General features: G+C 26.0%; 2 protein-coding genes across 12 annotated transcripts in view; one reads left to right on the plus strand and one right to left on the minus strand.

The window, feature by feature from the left end:
- Positions 1 to 16,823, minus strand: part of LOC118446380 (uncharacterized) — a 33,774-nt gene that overhangs the window by 13,313 nt on the left and 3,638 nt on the right. For 2 of the 10 annotated variants that reach the window (XM_085659915.1, XM_085659911.1), the window contains 14 exons: positions 14,424 to 14,748; positions 13,541 to 14,322; positions 12,794 to 13,465; positions 12,517 to 12,689; positions 12,107 to 12,281; positions 11,754 to 11,840; positions 11,249 to 11,497; positions 11,013 to 11,156; positions 10,744 to 10,905; positions 10,476 to 10,640; positions 10,293 to 10,373; positions 9,074 to 9,346; positions 7,703 to 7,742; positions 4,784 to 5,521 (listed from right to left, as the gene is read on the minus strand). In XM_085659915.1, coding sequence (XP_085516041.1) covers positions 5,478 to 5,521; positions 7,703 to 7,742; positions 9,074 to 9,346; positions 10,293 to 10,373; positions 10,476 to 10,640; positions 10,744 to 10,905; positions 11,013 to 11,156; positions 11,249 to 11,497; positions 11,754 to 11,840; positions 12,107 to 12,281; positions 12,517 to 12,689; positions 12,794 to 13,465; positions 13,541 to 14,322; positions 14,424 to 14,748 — 3,372 coding nt within the window. In that variant the 3' untranslated portion in view covers positions 4,784 to 5,477. Of the gene's footprint in view, positions 1 to 4,783; positions 5,522 to 7,702; positions 7,743 to 9,073; positions 9,347 to 10,292; positions 10,374 to 10,475; positions 10,641 to 10,743; positions 10,906 to 11,012; positions 11,157 to 11,248; positions 11,498 to 11,753; positions 11,841 to 12,106; positions 12,282 to 12,516; positions 12,690 to 12,793; positions 13,466 to 13,540; positions 14,323 to 14,423; positions 14,749 to 16,823 lie in introns of those variants that run through there. The other 8 variants (XR_004839573.2, XM_035876988.2, XM_085659912.1 and 5 more) reach the window with 7 other exon arrangements.
- Positions 627 to 3,478, plus strand: IntS11 (integrator complex subunit 11). Of its 2 annotated transcripts, none has more exons than XM_035876992.2 (5): positions 627 to 745; positions 1,264 to 1,524; positions 1,589 to 2,011; positions 2,085 to 2,909; positions 2,985 to 3,478. In XM_035876992.2, the coding sequence occupies exons 2-5, from the start codon at positions 1,276 to 1,278 to the stop codon at positions 3,273 to 3,275; spliced, it is 1,788 nt and encodes a 595-aa protein (XP_035732885.1). In that variant the 5' UTR covers positions 627 to 745; positions 1,264 to 1,275; the 3' UTR covers positions 3,276 to 3,478. The 2 variants fall into 2 exon arrangements, with proteins under 2 accessions (XP_035732885.1, XP_035732883.1); XM_035876990.2 differs by having other exon boundaries at positions 684 to 943; positions 2,985 to 3,477.

Consider the following 16,823-nt stretch of genomic DNA (forward strand, 5'->3'; position numbering starts at 1 on the left):
TTTCTATAAAATCAAGTTTTATTAGAGTCATTAAATTAAGATTTTTTTAAATCACGAAACAAATAGGAAATAGCAATTATGGAGAACACCAAAACTGCACTGAGTGAAAGTACACATAAGGATGAAATAAGCACACTTAAATATATATCATGTTCTTCGCTTGTAGCGCATTACAAGAAGATAAAAGATTAAAAACTTTTCATATTCGATATAATTAATTCAATATAGATTTCGAAATTAAATTTACGGGAGCATAAATTTATACATGTGATAAAGGTAGATTAATAAAATGATGATTTTAAAATTTATAGATCTTAAAATACTGACGAAATAAAATCGACCGTGTAAAATAGACAAAGGTTTAAATTCGGAAGGGAATAATTAATAAATAAAATTATTTTATTAACATTTAAACAATAGAATATTTTTAGAAACATGACAAAAATTGATAGATTTTTAATTAATAAAATACAATCGATATAAAATAAATTCAATTTAGTCTTTCGATAAACATAAATCGCAAACTCGAAGGAAATAATTAACGAATAAGATTACTTTACTAATATTTAAACAATCAAACAACAAATTTTAGCAAGATTACAAAAATGATGGTCAACAAAAGAAGAGTGCTTTTAGGCGCTGTTTATATCAAACGAGTTCTTTACGTATTGGACATCAAAAAGCGCTGTTTACATCAAGCGAACACTGAGTGTTATACGTTTGTGGCATCGTTCACAGTTAGAAGGTTAAGCTTCTAAATTCTAATAGTGATTTAGTGATTTTAAAAAATTTATATTTTATTCATCTGTTACTTGTAGAATAGTATACTATAATTAAAAACAATTATGTATTATTATAGTCTCTTTACAAAATAGAAACGTGATACTTCAATTATATATGATCTTGCACGTATATATGTATATAAATATATGCAGCATAAACAGTATGTATGTTTTTCATATATTTTTCGATTATCAGAATACATGAAAGTTATGTAGCAGTACATTGTATAATATTTTACGCACGTTCAATTATTAATAATCAATATTAAACAGGATAATTAAATTGAGGTATTAGAGTGATACATTTTAATCAGATATTGAGGTTAGCTTTGTATAAATCAACAAAATTATATGTGATGATAAGGATATTCAATATTGCCAGAAAAAGATACTATTAATATATGATTCTTTTTTAAAAGATTTATTGGGTTTTCTCTTAAAAATAATTAAAACTTAATTTTTTGAATTTCTTTAATAACAGATAAGCTAAAAGATGCCAGAAATTAAAGTAACGCCATTAGGGGCAGGTCAAGATGTTGGCAGGAGTTGTATTCTTGTGTCAATGGGAGGAAAAAATATTATGTTAGATTGTGGCATGCATATGGGATTCAATGATGAAAGAAGATTCCCTGATTTCTCATATATTGTACCAGAAGGTCCTGCAACCGGTTACATAGATTGTGTTATTATTTCACATTTTCATTTAGATCACTGTGGAGCACTTCCATATTTTACAGAAATGGTAAGATCTTTTTGATAACTTCTTTATTATAACGTTCTTATTCGTAAGATAATTTTATTTACAGGTAGGTTATACAGGACCAATATATATGACCCACCCTACAAAAGCTATTGCTCCTATACTTTTAGAAGACATGAGAAAAGTAGCTGTAGAACGTAAAGGAGAAAGTAATTTTTTCACATCCCAAATGATAAAAGATTGCATGAAAAAAGTTATTGCCGTTACTCTTCATCAATCTGTTATGGTGGATTCAGAATTAGAAATAAAAGCATATTATGCAGGACATGTTCTTGGTGCTGCTATGTTCTGGGTACGTGTAGGATCTCAATCTATTGTATATACAGGAGATTACAACATGACACCAGATCGTCATTTGGGTGCAGCATGGATAGATAAATGCAGACCTGATTTATTAATATCAGAATCTACATATGCTACAACAATTAGAGATTCCAAAAGATGTAGAGAAAGGGATTTTTTAAAGAAGGTATATATCACATAAATATGTTAATATCTCTGTATTAACAGAAATACCTCAAACACAAATACTTTCGTTGTAGGTTCATGAATGCATAGATAGAGGTGGAAAAGTTCTAATTCCTGTCTTTGCTTTGGGTAGAGCTCAAGAACTTTGCATATTACTTGAAACATATTGGGAAAGAATGAATCTAAAGGTTCCAGTTTATTTTGCTTTGGGTTTAACTGAAAAGGCAAACAATTATTATAAAATGTTTATTACTTGGACTAATCAAAAGATAAAAAAGACTTTTGTACAACGGAATATGTTTGATTTTAAACATATAAAGCCATTTGACAAAGCATACATTGATAATCCAGGAGCAATGGTTGTATTTGCAACACCAGGAATGTTACATGCTGGTTTATCTTTACAAATTTTCAAAAAATGGGCACCAAACGAAGCTAATATGGTTATCATGCCTGGATTTTGCGTACAAGGTACAATTGGACATAAAGTCTTAAATGGAGCACGTAGAATAGAATTTGAAAATCGTCAAATCGTCGAGGTGAAAATGGCTGTGGAGTATATGTCTTTTTCCGCACATGCTGATGCAAAAGGAATCATGCAGTTAATACAATACTGCGAACCTAAAAATGTTATGTTAGTGCATGGAGAATTTGCTAAGATGGAATTTTTAAAAGAGAAAATTAAGCAAGAATTTGGTACAAATTGCTATAATCCTGCTAATGGAGAAACACATGTTATTACAACTACTTCGAAAGTTCCAGTAGATGCTTCGCTTGCTTTACTAAAAGCAGAAGCAAAAAGATATTCAGCTTTGCCACCAGATCCTAAAAGACGGAGATTATTACATAGTGTCTTAATGTTAAGAGAGGATGGAGTTTGCCTTGTGGATGCAGATGAAGTAATATATAAATACTAGTAACAAAAATGTTTAGAATTTAGAATGCTATAGTATAATTAACATTTTTTTGATTAGGTGGCTAAAGCAGCAGGTATAACTAAACATGTTGTACGATTTACTTCTACCGTTCAAGTTCGAGATCCTGGACCTGCACATTCCACTACTTTGAAATTGTTACAACCTCTTAAAGAAAGATTATCAGGTTGGACAGTACAATTAACAGATGGATCAATATCTGTAGAATCGGTCTTAGTTAAAGTAGAAGGCGATGAAGATGAGCAAAAAAGTGTTTATGTTTCCTGGACTAATCAGGATGAAGATTTAGGAAGTTATATATTAGGATTTTTGCAAACTATGTTAAATTGATAATAAATAATATCATGAGAAAGATAGGACTATAGAAATATTGTACATATATCTGTGATATTTATTTGATGACTAATGTCATATTTTTAACAAAGTAAATATTTGAGCTTTATTACTATAATATAAATTTTATTTTATATTGTTTTTCACAATATAAATATAAATATTACCGAATATTTTCAAAAAGAGAAAAAATGAAAATTTCAAATTATACGATAATAAAAAATAATATAAAAATAACAATTAATTATCTTTTTTATATGAAATTAACAACTTGAAATTGAAAATGTAAAAGATCACATGATTACATAATCCCACTGTAAAATAAAATATATATATATATATATATATATATATATATACACCATTAATTGATGTTAAAAATAAATAATATATAAATACCACATTTAATTACGTGCATTTATTTCCATATATATAATTCTTATTTTATATTACAATTAATACCTGACACACTACCAGGATTTTTGAACTGATTAATTTATCGACATAATATTATCTAATCAAGAGTATTTTGTTATTAAAACATTAATAAAAATATAAACAATAAACAGTTGTTTTTGACACTATAACTTTATTCCGTTGTTTTTATTAATATTACGTGGAAGCTACAATTATAATTCCTAAAAGTGAAAACAAGTAATCTCGTTATCAGAATGATTTACGAGGAATATATTAATAGAAGAATACATAATTATTGTGCATTGATTCAACAATGTGTTAAAGTGTTTTCAAATTCCTCAAAATTGCTCATATGCTACAATTTTATCTGATACTATGTTCACATATTATCGATCAAAATCATATAATATTAATATGAGATCAAAAAAAAAAAAAAAAAAAAGAAAAACAATGAAATTTAATGAACTAATTCTAAGTCTTTAAACATTATATAAGATACGAATAAGTACAATGCACGATCCACTTTATTGTTTATAAAATCAATGAAATATAATTACTCGATCAGATTAATTATTAAATTATATGATATAGATCATTTGAGGTCAATGGAAAGTATATTGAAAATGTATTATCAAATTAATTATAAGAAGAGAAATGCTGTTTTTAATTTGTTTTCACCTTAATTATATATATGCGATAAAAAAGACATTTAAATTATATTAGTTAATCCATTATTAGATTTTATATAATCTCAGAAAATTTGATTTTTTCATCCAATATGAACGAACTGCTTGTCATGTCATTAGAGTATTTTCATTATTGTGACTCACAACTTTGTTACTCAAAGTTAATGAAACAAAACAAATTTATCGAAATTATATAACTGAGTTCTCTAAATGCTTCAAACTCTGTGCTTTTCATTGACCTTTATGGTTAGCACTAAATAAGATATTTATAAGATTTCGCAATAATATAAATTTTCAATCTGTTTAGCAAAATTTGGTGTTGCCTATGCAATTCTATATAGATAGGCCTGCATAAGTGTATATCCATGTATTACTCCTCTAAGAAAACAGTTTGGCTTATAATCCAGAGAACTATCCTGATCATATACTATAAATCCTTTTCTTTTCTTTTTTTTTTTATGTATAAGATTATTTCATCTTGTTCGTTTATTGCACATATAATCTCTTAACGATTTTAGCTTTGTATACAAATGCTTTAACAATGTGAAAAAATGTCTAAAAAATGTGATATTAACCATACCTGTCACATATGGAGAAATTCATTTACATAAATGATTTCATTATACGTATATGTAAATTTAAAAACTTTTGTTAGAAAAAAAGAGACATTATCAATATACTAAATGAATTTTAATTTCGAACATAACGTAATTATAAAATCTTCCAAACAATTTTAAACATTATGTTTTAAGAACAGAAATAAAATTTAATTATATGAAACATATAAAAAATAAAAAATGTATAATGCACAAATAATATAATTCTTACATTATTATTACTTATGCTTCCTAGTAATAATGATCGCAAACATCAGCTTCAATGTCTCTTATTTAATAACTATATGTTTAATTGTTTACATTTTCTCCACATAATAAAATATGGTATTCTTCATAATAAACATTATATTCGTAATATATTTTAATTGTTATATTAGTCTTCTCAGTAGCAAAGTATGCCATTTATGTGTACAGTCTGATTCCATATACATTTTATATTTTATTCCAATTTCTTTTTACCATCTAACCTTTACATAGAATTAACGTAGTTTGTTCTTTGAAGTTACTTTTTTCCTGAACCACCCTGAAAGCACAAACATGATTTATAAATTTTCATTAAAACTTCAGGAAAAATTACAACATGTAAAAGCAATAGTTTCCTGTACATTGTTCCATCTGATACTAATTAAACAGTAAAGCATAAGTTTTTGGTGAAAGATGCATATTTATATTATATTATATAGTTGAGAAACATTAAAATGCGTGTTTACTTATAATGACATATAATACAGGAAGATCATATATATCTACACATAGTTATATTATTGTGTGTTAAGTGTTATCATACCACAGTATATAAAAAACATATGTAATACCCTTAACATCGACCTCTTTTTTCTTGACTGTTAGAAATATAAAAATTATACTATGAATCAATAACTATTATCATATGAAATAATTAAATATGATTTATATCCTAGCTTTACCATATAATTATTTAGATTAAATATTTAATATAAAATACTTTCCTCCTACAATAATGAAAATAAGTAGACTTTTATTCTATTTAGTGACTAAAATTTTAGAAGGAAAATAAAAATAGATGATCTTGAAAATCAAAAGTAAAAATGATATTATGAGGCCATGTTTTAGGGTCATCTTTATTAATCATGAAGTGATAAGTCATCTGATAATGCAATGATACATAATATAATACGTTCTATGTGCAAGTAAATATACCATTCGATATCTTCACATAAATAATTGAATAAACACGCAAAAGTAAAAAACTAATTTATTAAAATAATTACCATCACCAAAAATGCTACAAAGCATTGCAAAGAAAACCAACTACAATAGATAATAATTTATTGTTCCCGTTAAGGCAATAAATACGTATGATATCGCTGCAAGCAAAGATGATTAACTTAAGCAAACAATAAAAGCATTGGACACAAATATTAATTATACTATTTAAGGCTACAATGAAGAATGGAAAAAGAATGAAATTATTTTTTTAAATAAAAGAAAATTACACAGTATACTAAAGAGATTATTTTGAATGGCGAAAGCGTGTAGTTTTGCAGTAATCAAACAGTACAAATTACTTTTGAATATTGATAATGTATAATGTATCTACAACTAGTACACTAAAAATGTATTTCCTTCATTCTATAACGAAAATATTTCATGTAATGTTTCAGATTATATAATTGGATGCTCTGAAAAAGAATAAAATAAAACATATGAAAGCAATATAAATATATCAAGGATAACACACTAAAAAGTTATAATGGATGAACTAATAAGTAAATGAAATTAACATATAGACTGCTTGAAGTGTACCCTTTACCCCAGTGTTTGTGTTTATAAAATTTGATTTATACTCATTATGTACATTCACAATATGTCCATCATCTTCATTGCCGTTTTGCGCATTTTATATACACTTTGTAACATTATGTTTATTGATGTCTACGATTCGTCGGCTATTATATTAAAATCTATCTCTATAATTTCTACATAATGTTATTTATATAAAATAAATTTTACGTTTTCTAAAAGTGAATAACCATACTAAACAGTATCACCTGATGTATAAAACTGCAGAATAATCTGATGTATAAATTGCAGAATTGATTTATGATTGCACAAACGTATAAAAATGGTTTCGAAAAATGATAATATTCTGTCCTATATGATACACACATGATACTGCACGATACCAATATAAAAACACACATATAATATTTATGGACTTCAAGAATGTACATGTAACTCTGATACATTTTATTACATGTGCTAAAACATTCAAAATGCATTATGATAAAGGAATATAATCTATAACTAAGAATTATACATTGTGCAAAAATTTCACAAGAACGACACATTATCAATATAAGTCAAGGCACATAAATCTTAAGATATATCTCAAGTTTATTCTTATAGATTGGATATTTGAAGAAACTATGAGTAAATATATATTAAATTGGCATAGATCAATCATTTAAAAAGACTAATTCAATGTTTTTCAAGCATGGATAGATTATGTTATTCCCTGTTTAGAAAAACGTAATTATAAGCAAACTGATGCATAAATAAAGATTTAACTTAATATTAGATAACATAATCTGTGTTGCAAAATAATAATTTCATTAAAATCATTAAGAAACCTGACATGAACCGCTAGCAGCAGTCTACCATTGACCCTTTTATAAGGCTAAAAGAAAAATCTCGAGAGAATTTCATGTCTAGATTTGCATACCTGCGAATCTGCGCCGTTTTGCCGTGGATTTCTTAGTGGACTGTCAAAAGAACGAAAACAATAAAATCGTTATTTTTTGGAAGATGATACTTCATATGACAAAGCTATTTTTCTTATTATCAGAAGAACTGCAATGAGCTGCTGCCACGTGTTACGCTGATACGCTTTATACATAAATCTTAAAATTAAATTTTATATTGAACAAACACTGGGACAAAGGTATAAACACACTGTATTACATTTGATATTAACTTTTTCAATTGCCATAAAAGAAATTCATCAATATATGTATATCTTTTTTTAAATTAAAAAAAAAAAAGTAAATTTGTATGACCAATAGTCACAAGAATTTGCTTCAATGCAAAAGGGAATGATTGGTTCAGTAAAATTTCATATTCATTAATACAATGAGAAATTATATAAAAATATATCCCAAATCCTGTGTATATATATGAAACATTAAATATTTGTAAAATATGTATATGTTAATCTATTTTATGATAAATATTAAGATCTTATTTTATATGAAAACAAACAAGTCTACATATGTATACATTTTCCAATTTTACTGTAATTTTTTATTTAAAACCACGTCTAATGTTATATTCTTGCTATATACGTGCGTCGAACTATATCTATAGATAAAAGTTACAAAGTGTACATATAGAATAATTATTCGATGATACTCTAAACAAATCTACCACACATTACTGTTCAAAATTGTAGATTAAATACAGAAAAATAATAGAAAGAAAGGTGTCAACATCGTCACAAAGAAATGTTATCAATATATCGATATGTAAAAATACTGATTATACTATATAAGTCTAATTAATGATCTGCAATTAATATAATGACTTACAAATATGTAATTCAAATAATTATAAATACAATAAAATAGTAAAAAAAAGGAGTCAACATAATGTTACAAAGAAATGTAATGAATATATAAATATATAAAAATACTGAAATACATTATATGAGTATAATTAATTATCTATGATCAAGTATAATAATTTAAAAATGATATTTCAGTGACTGTCAATACATTTTAAAATAATTATTATTGCAAGAATTTTAACATAGTATAGAGAATATAAAATACCCAATGTATATAAAAATATTTTTTAATGGAAAAAAAAAAAAAAACAAAAAATCAATCTTGAGTAAAGTAATAATTTACAAAAAAACAAAAAGAGAGGAAAAAAAACATTTTATACAACATATATGTGTTTGTGACACAAATAGAAAATATACATCTAATAGTAGATAGAACATTCTCTTTGTAATATTAAGCCTGAAGTGAGATTGAACCTACACAATAATATAGAGCCAGTAACATTTCTTTGATTCAGAGATTCATAGGTTTACCTTCCTTTTTTTCTTGTGTTTTTTATGTTGCTGGCCAATCAATGGATTCCAACTAGCCTGTGTATTGTGATCTGTCATATGACAAGATTTGGAGGAGTATTTTGAAGTAAGAGAGCTGTTGTCAATTTCTTGTTGAGACTGAACCAAATTCATAGACTTGGTCATGGGACAGTTTGCAAAGTCTGTATTCTTGAGGAGAGTACTTTGTAATGCAGCAATCAGACTTTGTGCTGCTAGGGGCGTCTGCATTTCAGATATACAATTATTCAACTGCTAAGAGAGTAATAATAAATAATTTTTATCGAATATCGTTTAAACCTTTTTTTGACATGGATATGTAAAATGAACAGTGCAATTCTCTATAAAACTATAAGGATAAAACATACATTATATTGCTGATTAATTTCATTCATAATATCATAAAATATATTATATAATAGCACGTTCTCTTAATGAAATTTTTCCGAAAACCCCACCTCCCCTTTGCTTTTTTTTTTTAACTAAAAATAATAAATAATATAAATATATACTTGCTAAGGATATTAGCAAAACAAGTGTCATATCTAACATCTATAATAATATATGAACACAAATTATGAAATATTAATTTTCTATGAATAAGTTCTATATATTATGAAATCTATAAATACAAAACAGAAATATATATCAAATTTTTCACGCATATGCTTTTCATTATATAGTGCAAAACAATTGCTTTAAGAATATATTCATATAATATATTCATACAAGCATATACCGATGCACCTAAAACATAATCTTTTTTGCTGAAAGCAAATAATTGATACGCGTTTGCAGTTTGTGTTAGAAAATTATATATACACACGCGTACATACATGCTTAACAATAAAATCATGTTAGTGTATAATTATTAGCAAAAAGAAAAAAATTTTTCAATAGACGTGGATTTACTATTTGTGTATCATAATTTCATAATAAGATAAGTAATTTATATTTCATACAACTTATCTTAATTTTATTGAATATGTAATAATTCCTAATTTCAATAAAATTTAATGGTGTATCAACATGATATCATATTAAAAGAAGATTATAGAATAACCTTACATTTTTTTCATACTTTTAGATATGACATCACTTCATAATTACCATAACCACAGCATAAGCCTCATAAATAAATTTATCAAAAAGAAGGTACTATAGGTGCAATAGTAATAATGTAATCTATTTATGTACTAACCTCAGACATAGGAGAATCAGAAGTGGGAGGGCCATTCAACATGGATTGTTCAGAACTGCTACAACCACCACATACCTCATTCTAAAATAAAATAATATGATAATATATAATTGTGCATAAATATAATTTGTTTCTTTCGTAATTTAATTTTATTATTTTAAATAGAAAAATACTTTTGTATACCTTTAGCTGTAATATTTCTTGTTGAAGTTGTGTTACAAGATTTTTTTCTTGTGCTAATCTGGATTCACTAGTTTCTACTAGAGCATGTAATTTGGCTACTGATGCATCTAATGTTGTCCTTTTATTTCTCTCCATCTGAAGTTCTTCTGATAACCGTGTCTTCTCCTATAATTAAGTAATAAATCAAAACATAAATATATATAGTATATCATTAAACATTTGTTCTCATTACATTGTATTTATATTATTTGTCTTATTTATTACTAACTTCTTGAAGTTTCTCTAAAGCGGCAAGATCATGATTGCACATATTTCCATTTGCAACAGATTTCTGTGCAACTTTTAGAATTGATAATTCAGCATTTGTTTGTTCTCTTAAAGATTGAGCATCCTGTAATTTAGCTTCCAATTCAGATATCTTCTCCCGAAACTATATAATAAGAAGGAAAATCATTTTAACGATATATTAGATACATAAAAATAAATATAGTGTAATTATAATCATTTTTAATCGTAAATCAAATTACGAATATCTACCTTTTCATTTGTGCTTAATTTTGTTTGTAATTCAGTCAATTCTAGCCTAAGATTACAAACTTCATTTTCCTTCTGCTGCAATTGTGTTTGCCATCTAGTTTCTTCAGATTCTATATAACTTTGCAATTTATTAAGCATGCCTTCCTAAAAAATTGTAAAAACAATTGAATTATTTATAAAAGTTGAATTAATTAGAAAATATTATCTAATTGTAAGTCCCTTTAAGTTCTACTTACTGTATCATCAATAATTTGCTTATAATGTGAAACCATGCCTTGTAAATTTTTATTTTGTTTTTCTATATCTGTATTTATATCCATTATATTTTTATCTTTTAATGTATTTATAAAAGAGTATACTTTATTTTCAAAGGCATTTAGCCATTGCTCGTGTGAAGTTTCTGTAACCTTTATCTCTGGAAATACCCTTTGTAAAAATGCTTTGGTCAGTTCCTGTTGCTCTGCCTTGATTTTTTGTGTTGTATCCTAGTAATATAAAACAAATTTAATAATAATAATAACTATATTTATAATATATGTATAATATACACGTACATGTAACCTCATCAGCCTAATACATATGTATACAAATATAAATTTATTTAATTTATGAATGAAATAATAGCATTATATAGAGATAAGATAAGCGTAACACATAGTTTTTAAGTTGATTTCAAATGTAATATATAAATAAAATAAAATAAAAAAATCGTATGTTACCACGAACAAAATAAAAACTTACAACAATGCCTTTTCCATTGTTAGATTTAGCACGCGACTCAGCGGCAGAAAGAGCTTCCATCACTTTCCAGTTTTTAGTACGTAGCTCCTGCACTCACCATAAATAAGATGAATTGTATATATATTTATATATTATTACAACATATGTGGTTCATAAACATGTATGTTTCGAATATTAATCAGAGAATATAATTGGTAAAGTGATGGAAGCAATTGAAAACAAGAGAAAATAATTTTTAGAAATGTATGTATACAAGAAAATATATATACATGCATTGTTTCGATAAAGAACAATAAAATTAAAGAGTATCCATTCTTCATCAAATAAAATTATTTCATAGTTTCATCACTCACATTGTTTTTCGATCTTTGTGCATCCAAATCATTTTGCAGTCGTGCAACTAAACTATTCTGATTACTCATATCACTTTGTAATGCATCAACTTGTGCGTTTAACTGATTGAGTTTTGCTTCTTTATGTGTTAATTCTGTTTTTAAAGCATCTAACTGACTATCTTTCTGTGCTAACCTATAAAAATTAATGTATTACTTTCAGTTAAAATATATATGTACTTTAAAAATATTGATATATTAAAGGGATTGTAATAGTTAATAACTAAATATCAGCTTAAAAAAGTAATAATCTTGAGATAAAAAACAGGACTACGAATAATAAAAGCAAATACTAAAAAGAAAAGAAACAATTATATAAAAATTAGAAAATGATTAAATAAAATTATATGTGGATGGTATTTTATACGTACAAATTAGCATGTTCTAGTAATTCAGTATTATTCTTCTGCAATTTCTCCTCGATTCCATTTTCATGACCATCTGCAGCACGACGTTCAGTAGTTGCTGTCAATTGAGAAGCTAAAGATTCATTTTCTTCATGCAATTTTTTAATTTCCTTTTGCATCTCCATAAAATTCACAAGCTATATTAAGAAAACAGTATATAATTAATAATTATTTCTATTATTTTTATTATTTATTGATAAATATTTTTTAGATATTTTATTAAATAATATATCAATAATACCTGAGCTGAAAGTCTATCATTCTCCTCCTGTAATCTTGCAATTTGAATTTGTATCTCGCTTGATTTTTTTTCATTTGTTTGAAGTCTCTGTATTTCAGCTTTTAAAACTTTTAATTCGCTTCCAGCCTCATTGTTTGCTTTAATTTGTTCATGTGCTTTTGCAAGTACTATCTGTAGTTGTGTGAGCTCCTCTTGAAGATTATGTGATTTATTATGATATTTGACAACTTCATCTGTTAATTGTGCAATATTACTGACTGCTTTATCGGAATCGTTTCTCGATCTTTCTAATTCCTTTTTCATATCATTATATCTAGACTCAATATGCTTCACTTCTTCTTTAGATTTCTTTAAGTCATTATAAATAAAATCAAGTTCTTCTTTACATTTTTTAAGTTCTTCTTCTCTGCTACATAATGTAGTCTTTAATGATGTAATTTCTGCAGCTTCAGATTTTGCTTCATTCTTTGATAATGATAATTCCGATTCTACTTTAAGTAATTCAGCTTGAACTTTAGTTAATTCAGATTTCAAAGAAGAAACTTCATTAGCTTCTACTTTTACTACATTCAACTCTGTCTGCAGTGAGTTTACTTGTTTCTGTAGTTCTTGTTCATGTCGGTGTGAATTTTTTAATCTGTGATCTACATCAGCATGAGCACGATGAGATTCCTACAAGAAATTTTATAATCATTACACAATTAAATCAAAATTGATTTATGAAGCATAACTAATAAATATATTTACCTCTAATTGTCTAGCAACATCTTGGAGTCTGTCACTAGTTTCCTTAAAATGTTGTAATTGTTGCTCTGTATGTATCAATTGACCTTGCATTATGCTTAATTGCTGCTGCAACATCTCTATTTCAGCTGTACTGTTAGCACAAGATACTTGCAACTCGTTTTGCAATTCTTGTACTTCTACATGTTTTTGTGCCAATTGTCCTTTTAATGCAGTTTCATTTTCATGCATTTGAGCAAATTGAACTTCCATTTGTTTACGTTGTGCTATTAATTCTTGCTGCATATGACCCTGAGTTTGATCCTGATTTTCTTGCATTTTATGAATAATTGCAGTATCCTCATTAACTTTCGTTTGTAATTGTTCAATTTGTCTAGCAAACCCTTGTTTCTCTACAGCATGGCTTTCTAATATATGCTGCATGCGTGTATGTAAAGTCTGAGCTTCTGTTATTTTATTGTTAAGTGCTTCCTCCAGTTGCCTTACATTAGCAGATAATCTAGACTTTTCTGCATTAAATTCAGCACGCAATTCTTTTACTTTATTTTGAAAAGCAATGCTAACTTCATGCTCATCAGTCAATGCTTTTTCCTTTTCTGCTAATTGTTTTTTTAATTTAATAACAGGATCAGCACGACCTTCAGTCCACTCTGAATGTTCTGATGGATTATCTAATTGTTTATTTAAAAGTTGATCGATAAGGATTTGTATTTCTGAGCGACTAAGTTCAGCTTTTTGAATGAAAAGCATCAAAAGCGAAACATTAACAGCATCTTTATCACCACCTATGATATAATAAAATTTAAACAAAATATATAAGTTACTAAAATGTCAATATATAAATGTTAAAGTTATATTGAAATATATTCAATAAATGCATATTTACCGATCTGAGCAAGAATATCATTTTTTTTCTTTGTTTTCTTCGATTCCTTGTTTGATAATTGAACAGAGGGTACAGGATCTTTAACCACTTCTTTTGTATCCTTTATTATTGCTTCTTTCTGTTGATCTTTAGTCTCTTTTGTACCTTCTTTATTTGTAACAGATGGTGCATTTACATTAATACTTGTTTCTTTTTTCTCTTCTTTTACATTTTCATCTTTTTTCTTAATTGGTTCTTTAATATTTCTTTTCACTTTTGTAGGAGTTTCCTTCGGAGATTTACTTACTATTGACTCAGACTGATTAATTTGTTGAAGATTTTCTTTCTATGATAAAAAAATAATAAATAATAAAAATTAATAAATTTTATAAAAAGCACATTAAATGCTTGTATTTATAAAATATTTACATTTACTTTTTAAAATAATTTATAATTAATTTTTAAGATCATTAATTCATAAAAAACTTTAATATTTTAATATGTAAACCAGGGCTTGAGAATTGTTATCAATCTCGGTTCTCAAAACGGTTATGAAAGATCTTTATTTCAAATAACTGTTATGAAGAACCGAATTTTCCAAATTTTTTTTGTTTCGGTTACAATTCCTATTTGCGTTCTTATATCAGCTCCATAATCATTATTTTTTCAGTTCTATGTTGGTTCTTGGACTTTTTCGTAATTGACATCACTATTTAGTACTGTCCATGTACACATTTTTTACAAAATTATTATAGAAAATAAGAAACATTTATATGTATCATAACAGTGTTGAAATGAATAAAGCAGTTACATATCTTTTATATTCACACAAAAACTATATTATTTAGGATAAGAAATTAATAAATAAAAGTTTCGATTTCTTGTTCTCAATTTTGATTTTATTCTGTCGCATACTATATGTGAATTGTTTTTATTCGTGACATTTGTGATATCATGTCTATGAAGCTTTACCAATAATTAAAGACATTGATCTGCTATGAATAATTATTAATCTCACACATGTATCTATCAAATCAAATTTTGTCTTCTTACTTTTGTTATTATTATATATTTCAATACTTCTTTTTTTATCATCTCAGCTATAAATTTATTTGAATGATGATTATCCAAATGTTTTAATAAATTTGTAGAATAATTCTAAAATTTTTAAGTTACAAAGTTAAAAAAAAATAGTAAACATATATATGCATATATGTATATATTAAAATTTTTTAAGAACAGTGTTTAATAGTGTATTGTAACTTATTCTTAAAGTACTTTCATACAATGTCATCTTTTTTTGACTATTATTTTATAAAAGTGTCAGTCTAACTTAACTATTTAATTATATAATTATTAATTCTTTACACTACTATTTACATTACTATTTACAGAACTATTTAATTACTAAATAGTGAGTATTTTCAATTTCTGTTCATTATAATAATCAGAATTGAACTGATTCATTTCGTATTACTAAGAAATTGATTTTGCTTCGATTTTTTTTATCTCGACACCATGGCTCAAATGTCTTTAAGGATCGTTGAAAAGCTTCGAATATCGCGTTAACTTTGCGATATTACAATCCTTTCAACGAGTCAGTAGAGATAAACAAAACATTTGCATGTTAAGTATGTAATAGATGCAATGGATTACAATTATTGGCTGACAAATTATAGTCAATTGTTGAACTTTTGAGCGAATTTACATACAGCAATTATATTCACTTCGAGAATCATGAAAGTGTTACGATATCTGAAGATTGAGAATACGTTCCTGTCCCAATCACATATATATGTAACTGCTTTATTTATTTAAACAATTCGTTAGAAATCAATGACATATATAAATATTTCTCCTTTATCTATAATGATTTTGTAAAAAATATGCACGTGTATAGTAATTCGTAGTTGCAAAATTAGTGATTACGATTACGGAAAAATTAATACAAGAATTGATTCTAAAACTGTTTCAGAACCTAAACTGAAAAAATAATGGTTATGAAACCGATATGGGAACCCAAATTTGAACCAATCGAAACATAATAATTAGAAATTTCGGTTCTTCATAACAATTATTCAAAATAAAAGTTCTTCATAAGTATTTTAATCAAAACATTTATATAACAGTTTTAAATAACTATTTTCGAACTGTAATGTAAACGCTGTAAGGTAAATTATAATGATAAGCATGTTATAACACATTGATTGTTCTCATCTAAGAATTTCTTTTATATTCAAACATATGAAATATTTTTCTTAAGGAAGAAATATTTTTCTTAAATGTACAAAAAATTGAAATTATTTAATAATTTAATATATTAAGAATATTGAACACATTTTTTATATCATACATAGAATAATCAATGTATTACAATGAAATCATAAAATTATTGCCAAATTAAATTAGCATAAACATGCT

The sequence above is a fragment of the Vespa mandarinia genome, chromosome 10, assembly GCF_050613455.1.
Source record: "Vespa mandarinia isolate Hongniang chromosome 10, ASM5061345v1, whole genome shotgun sequence".
NCBI classification, from domain to species: domain Eukaryota; kingdom Metazoa; phylum Arthropoda; class Insecta; order Hymenoptera; family Vespidae; genus Vespa; species Vespa mandarinia.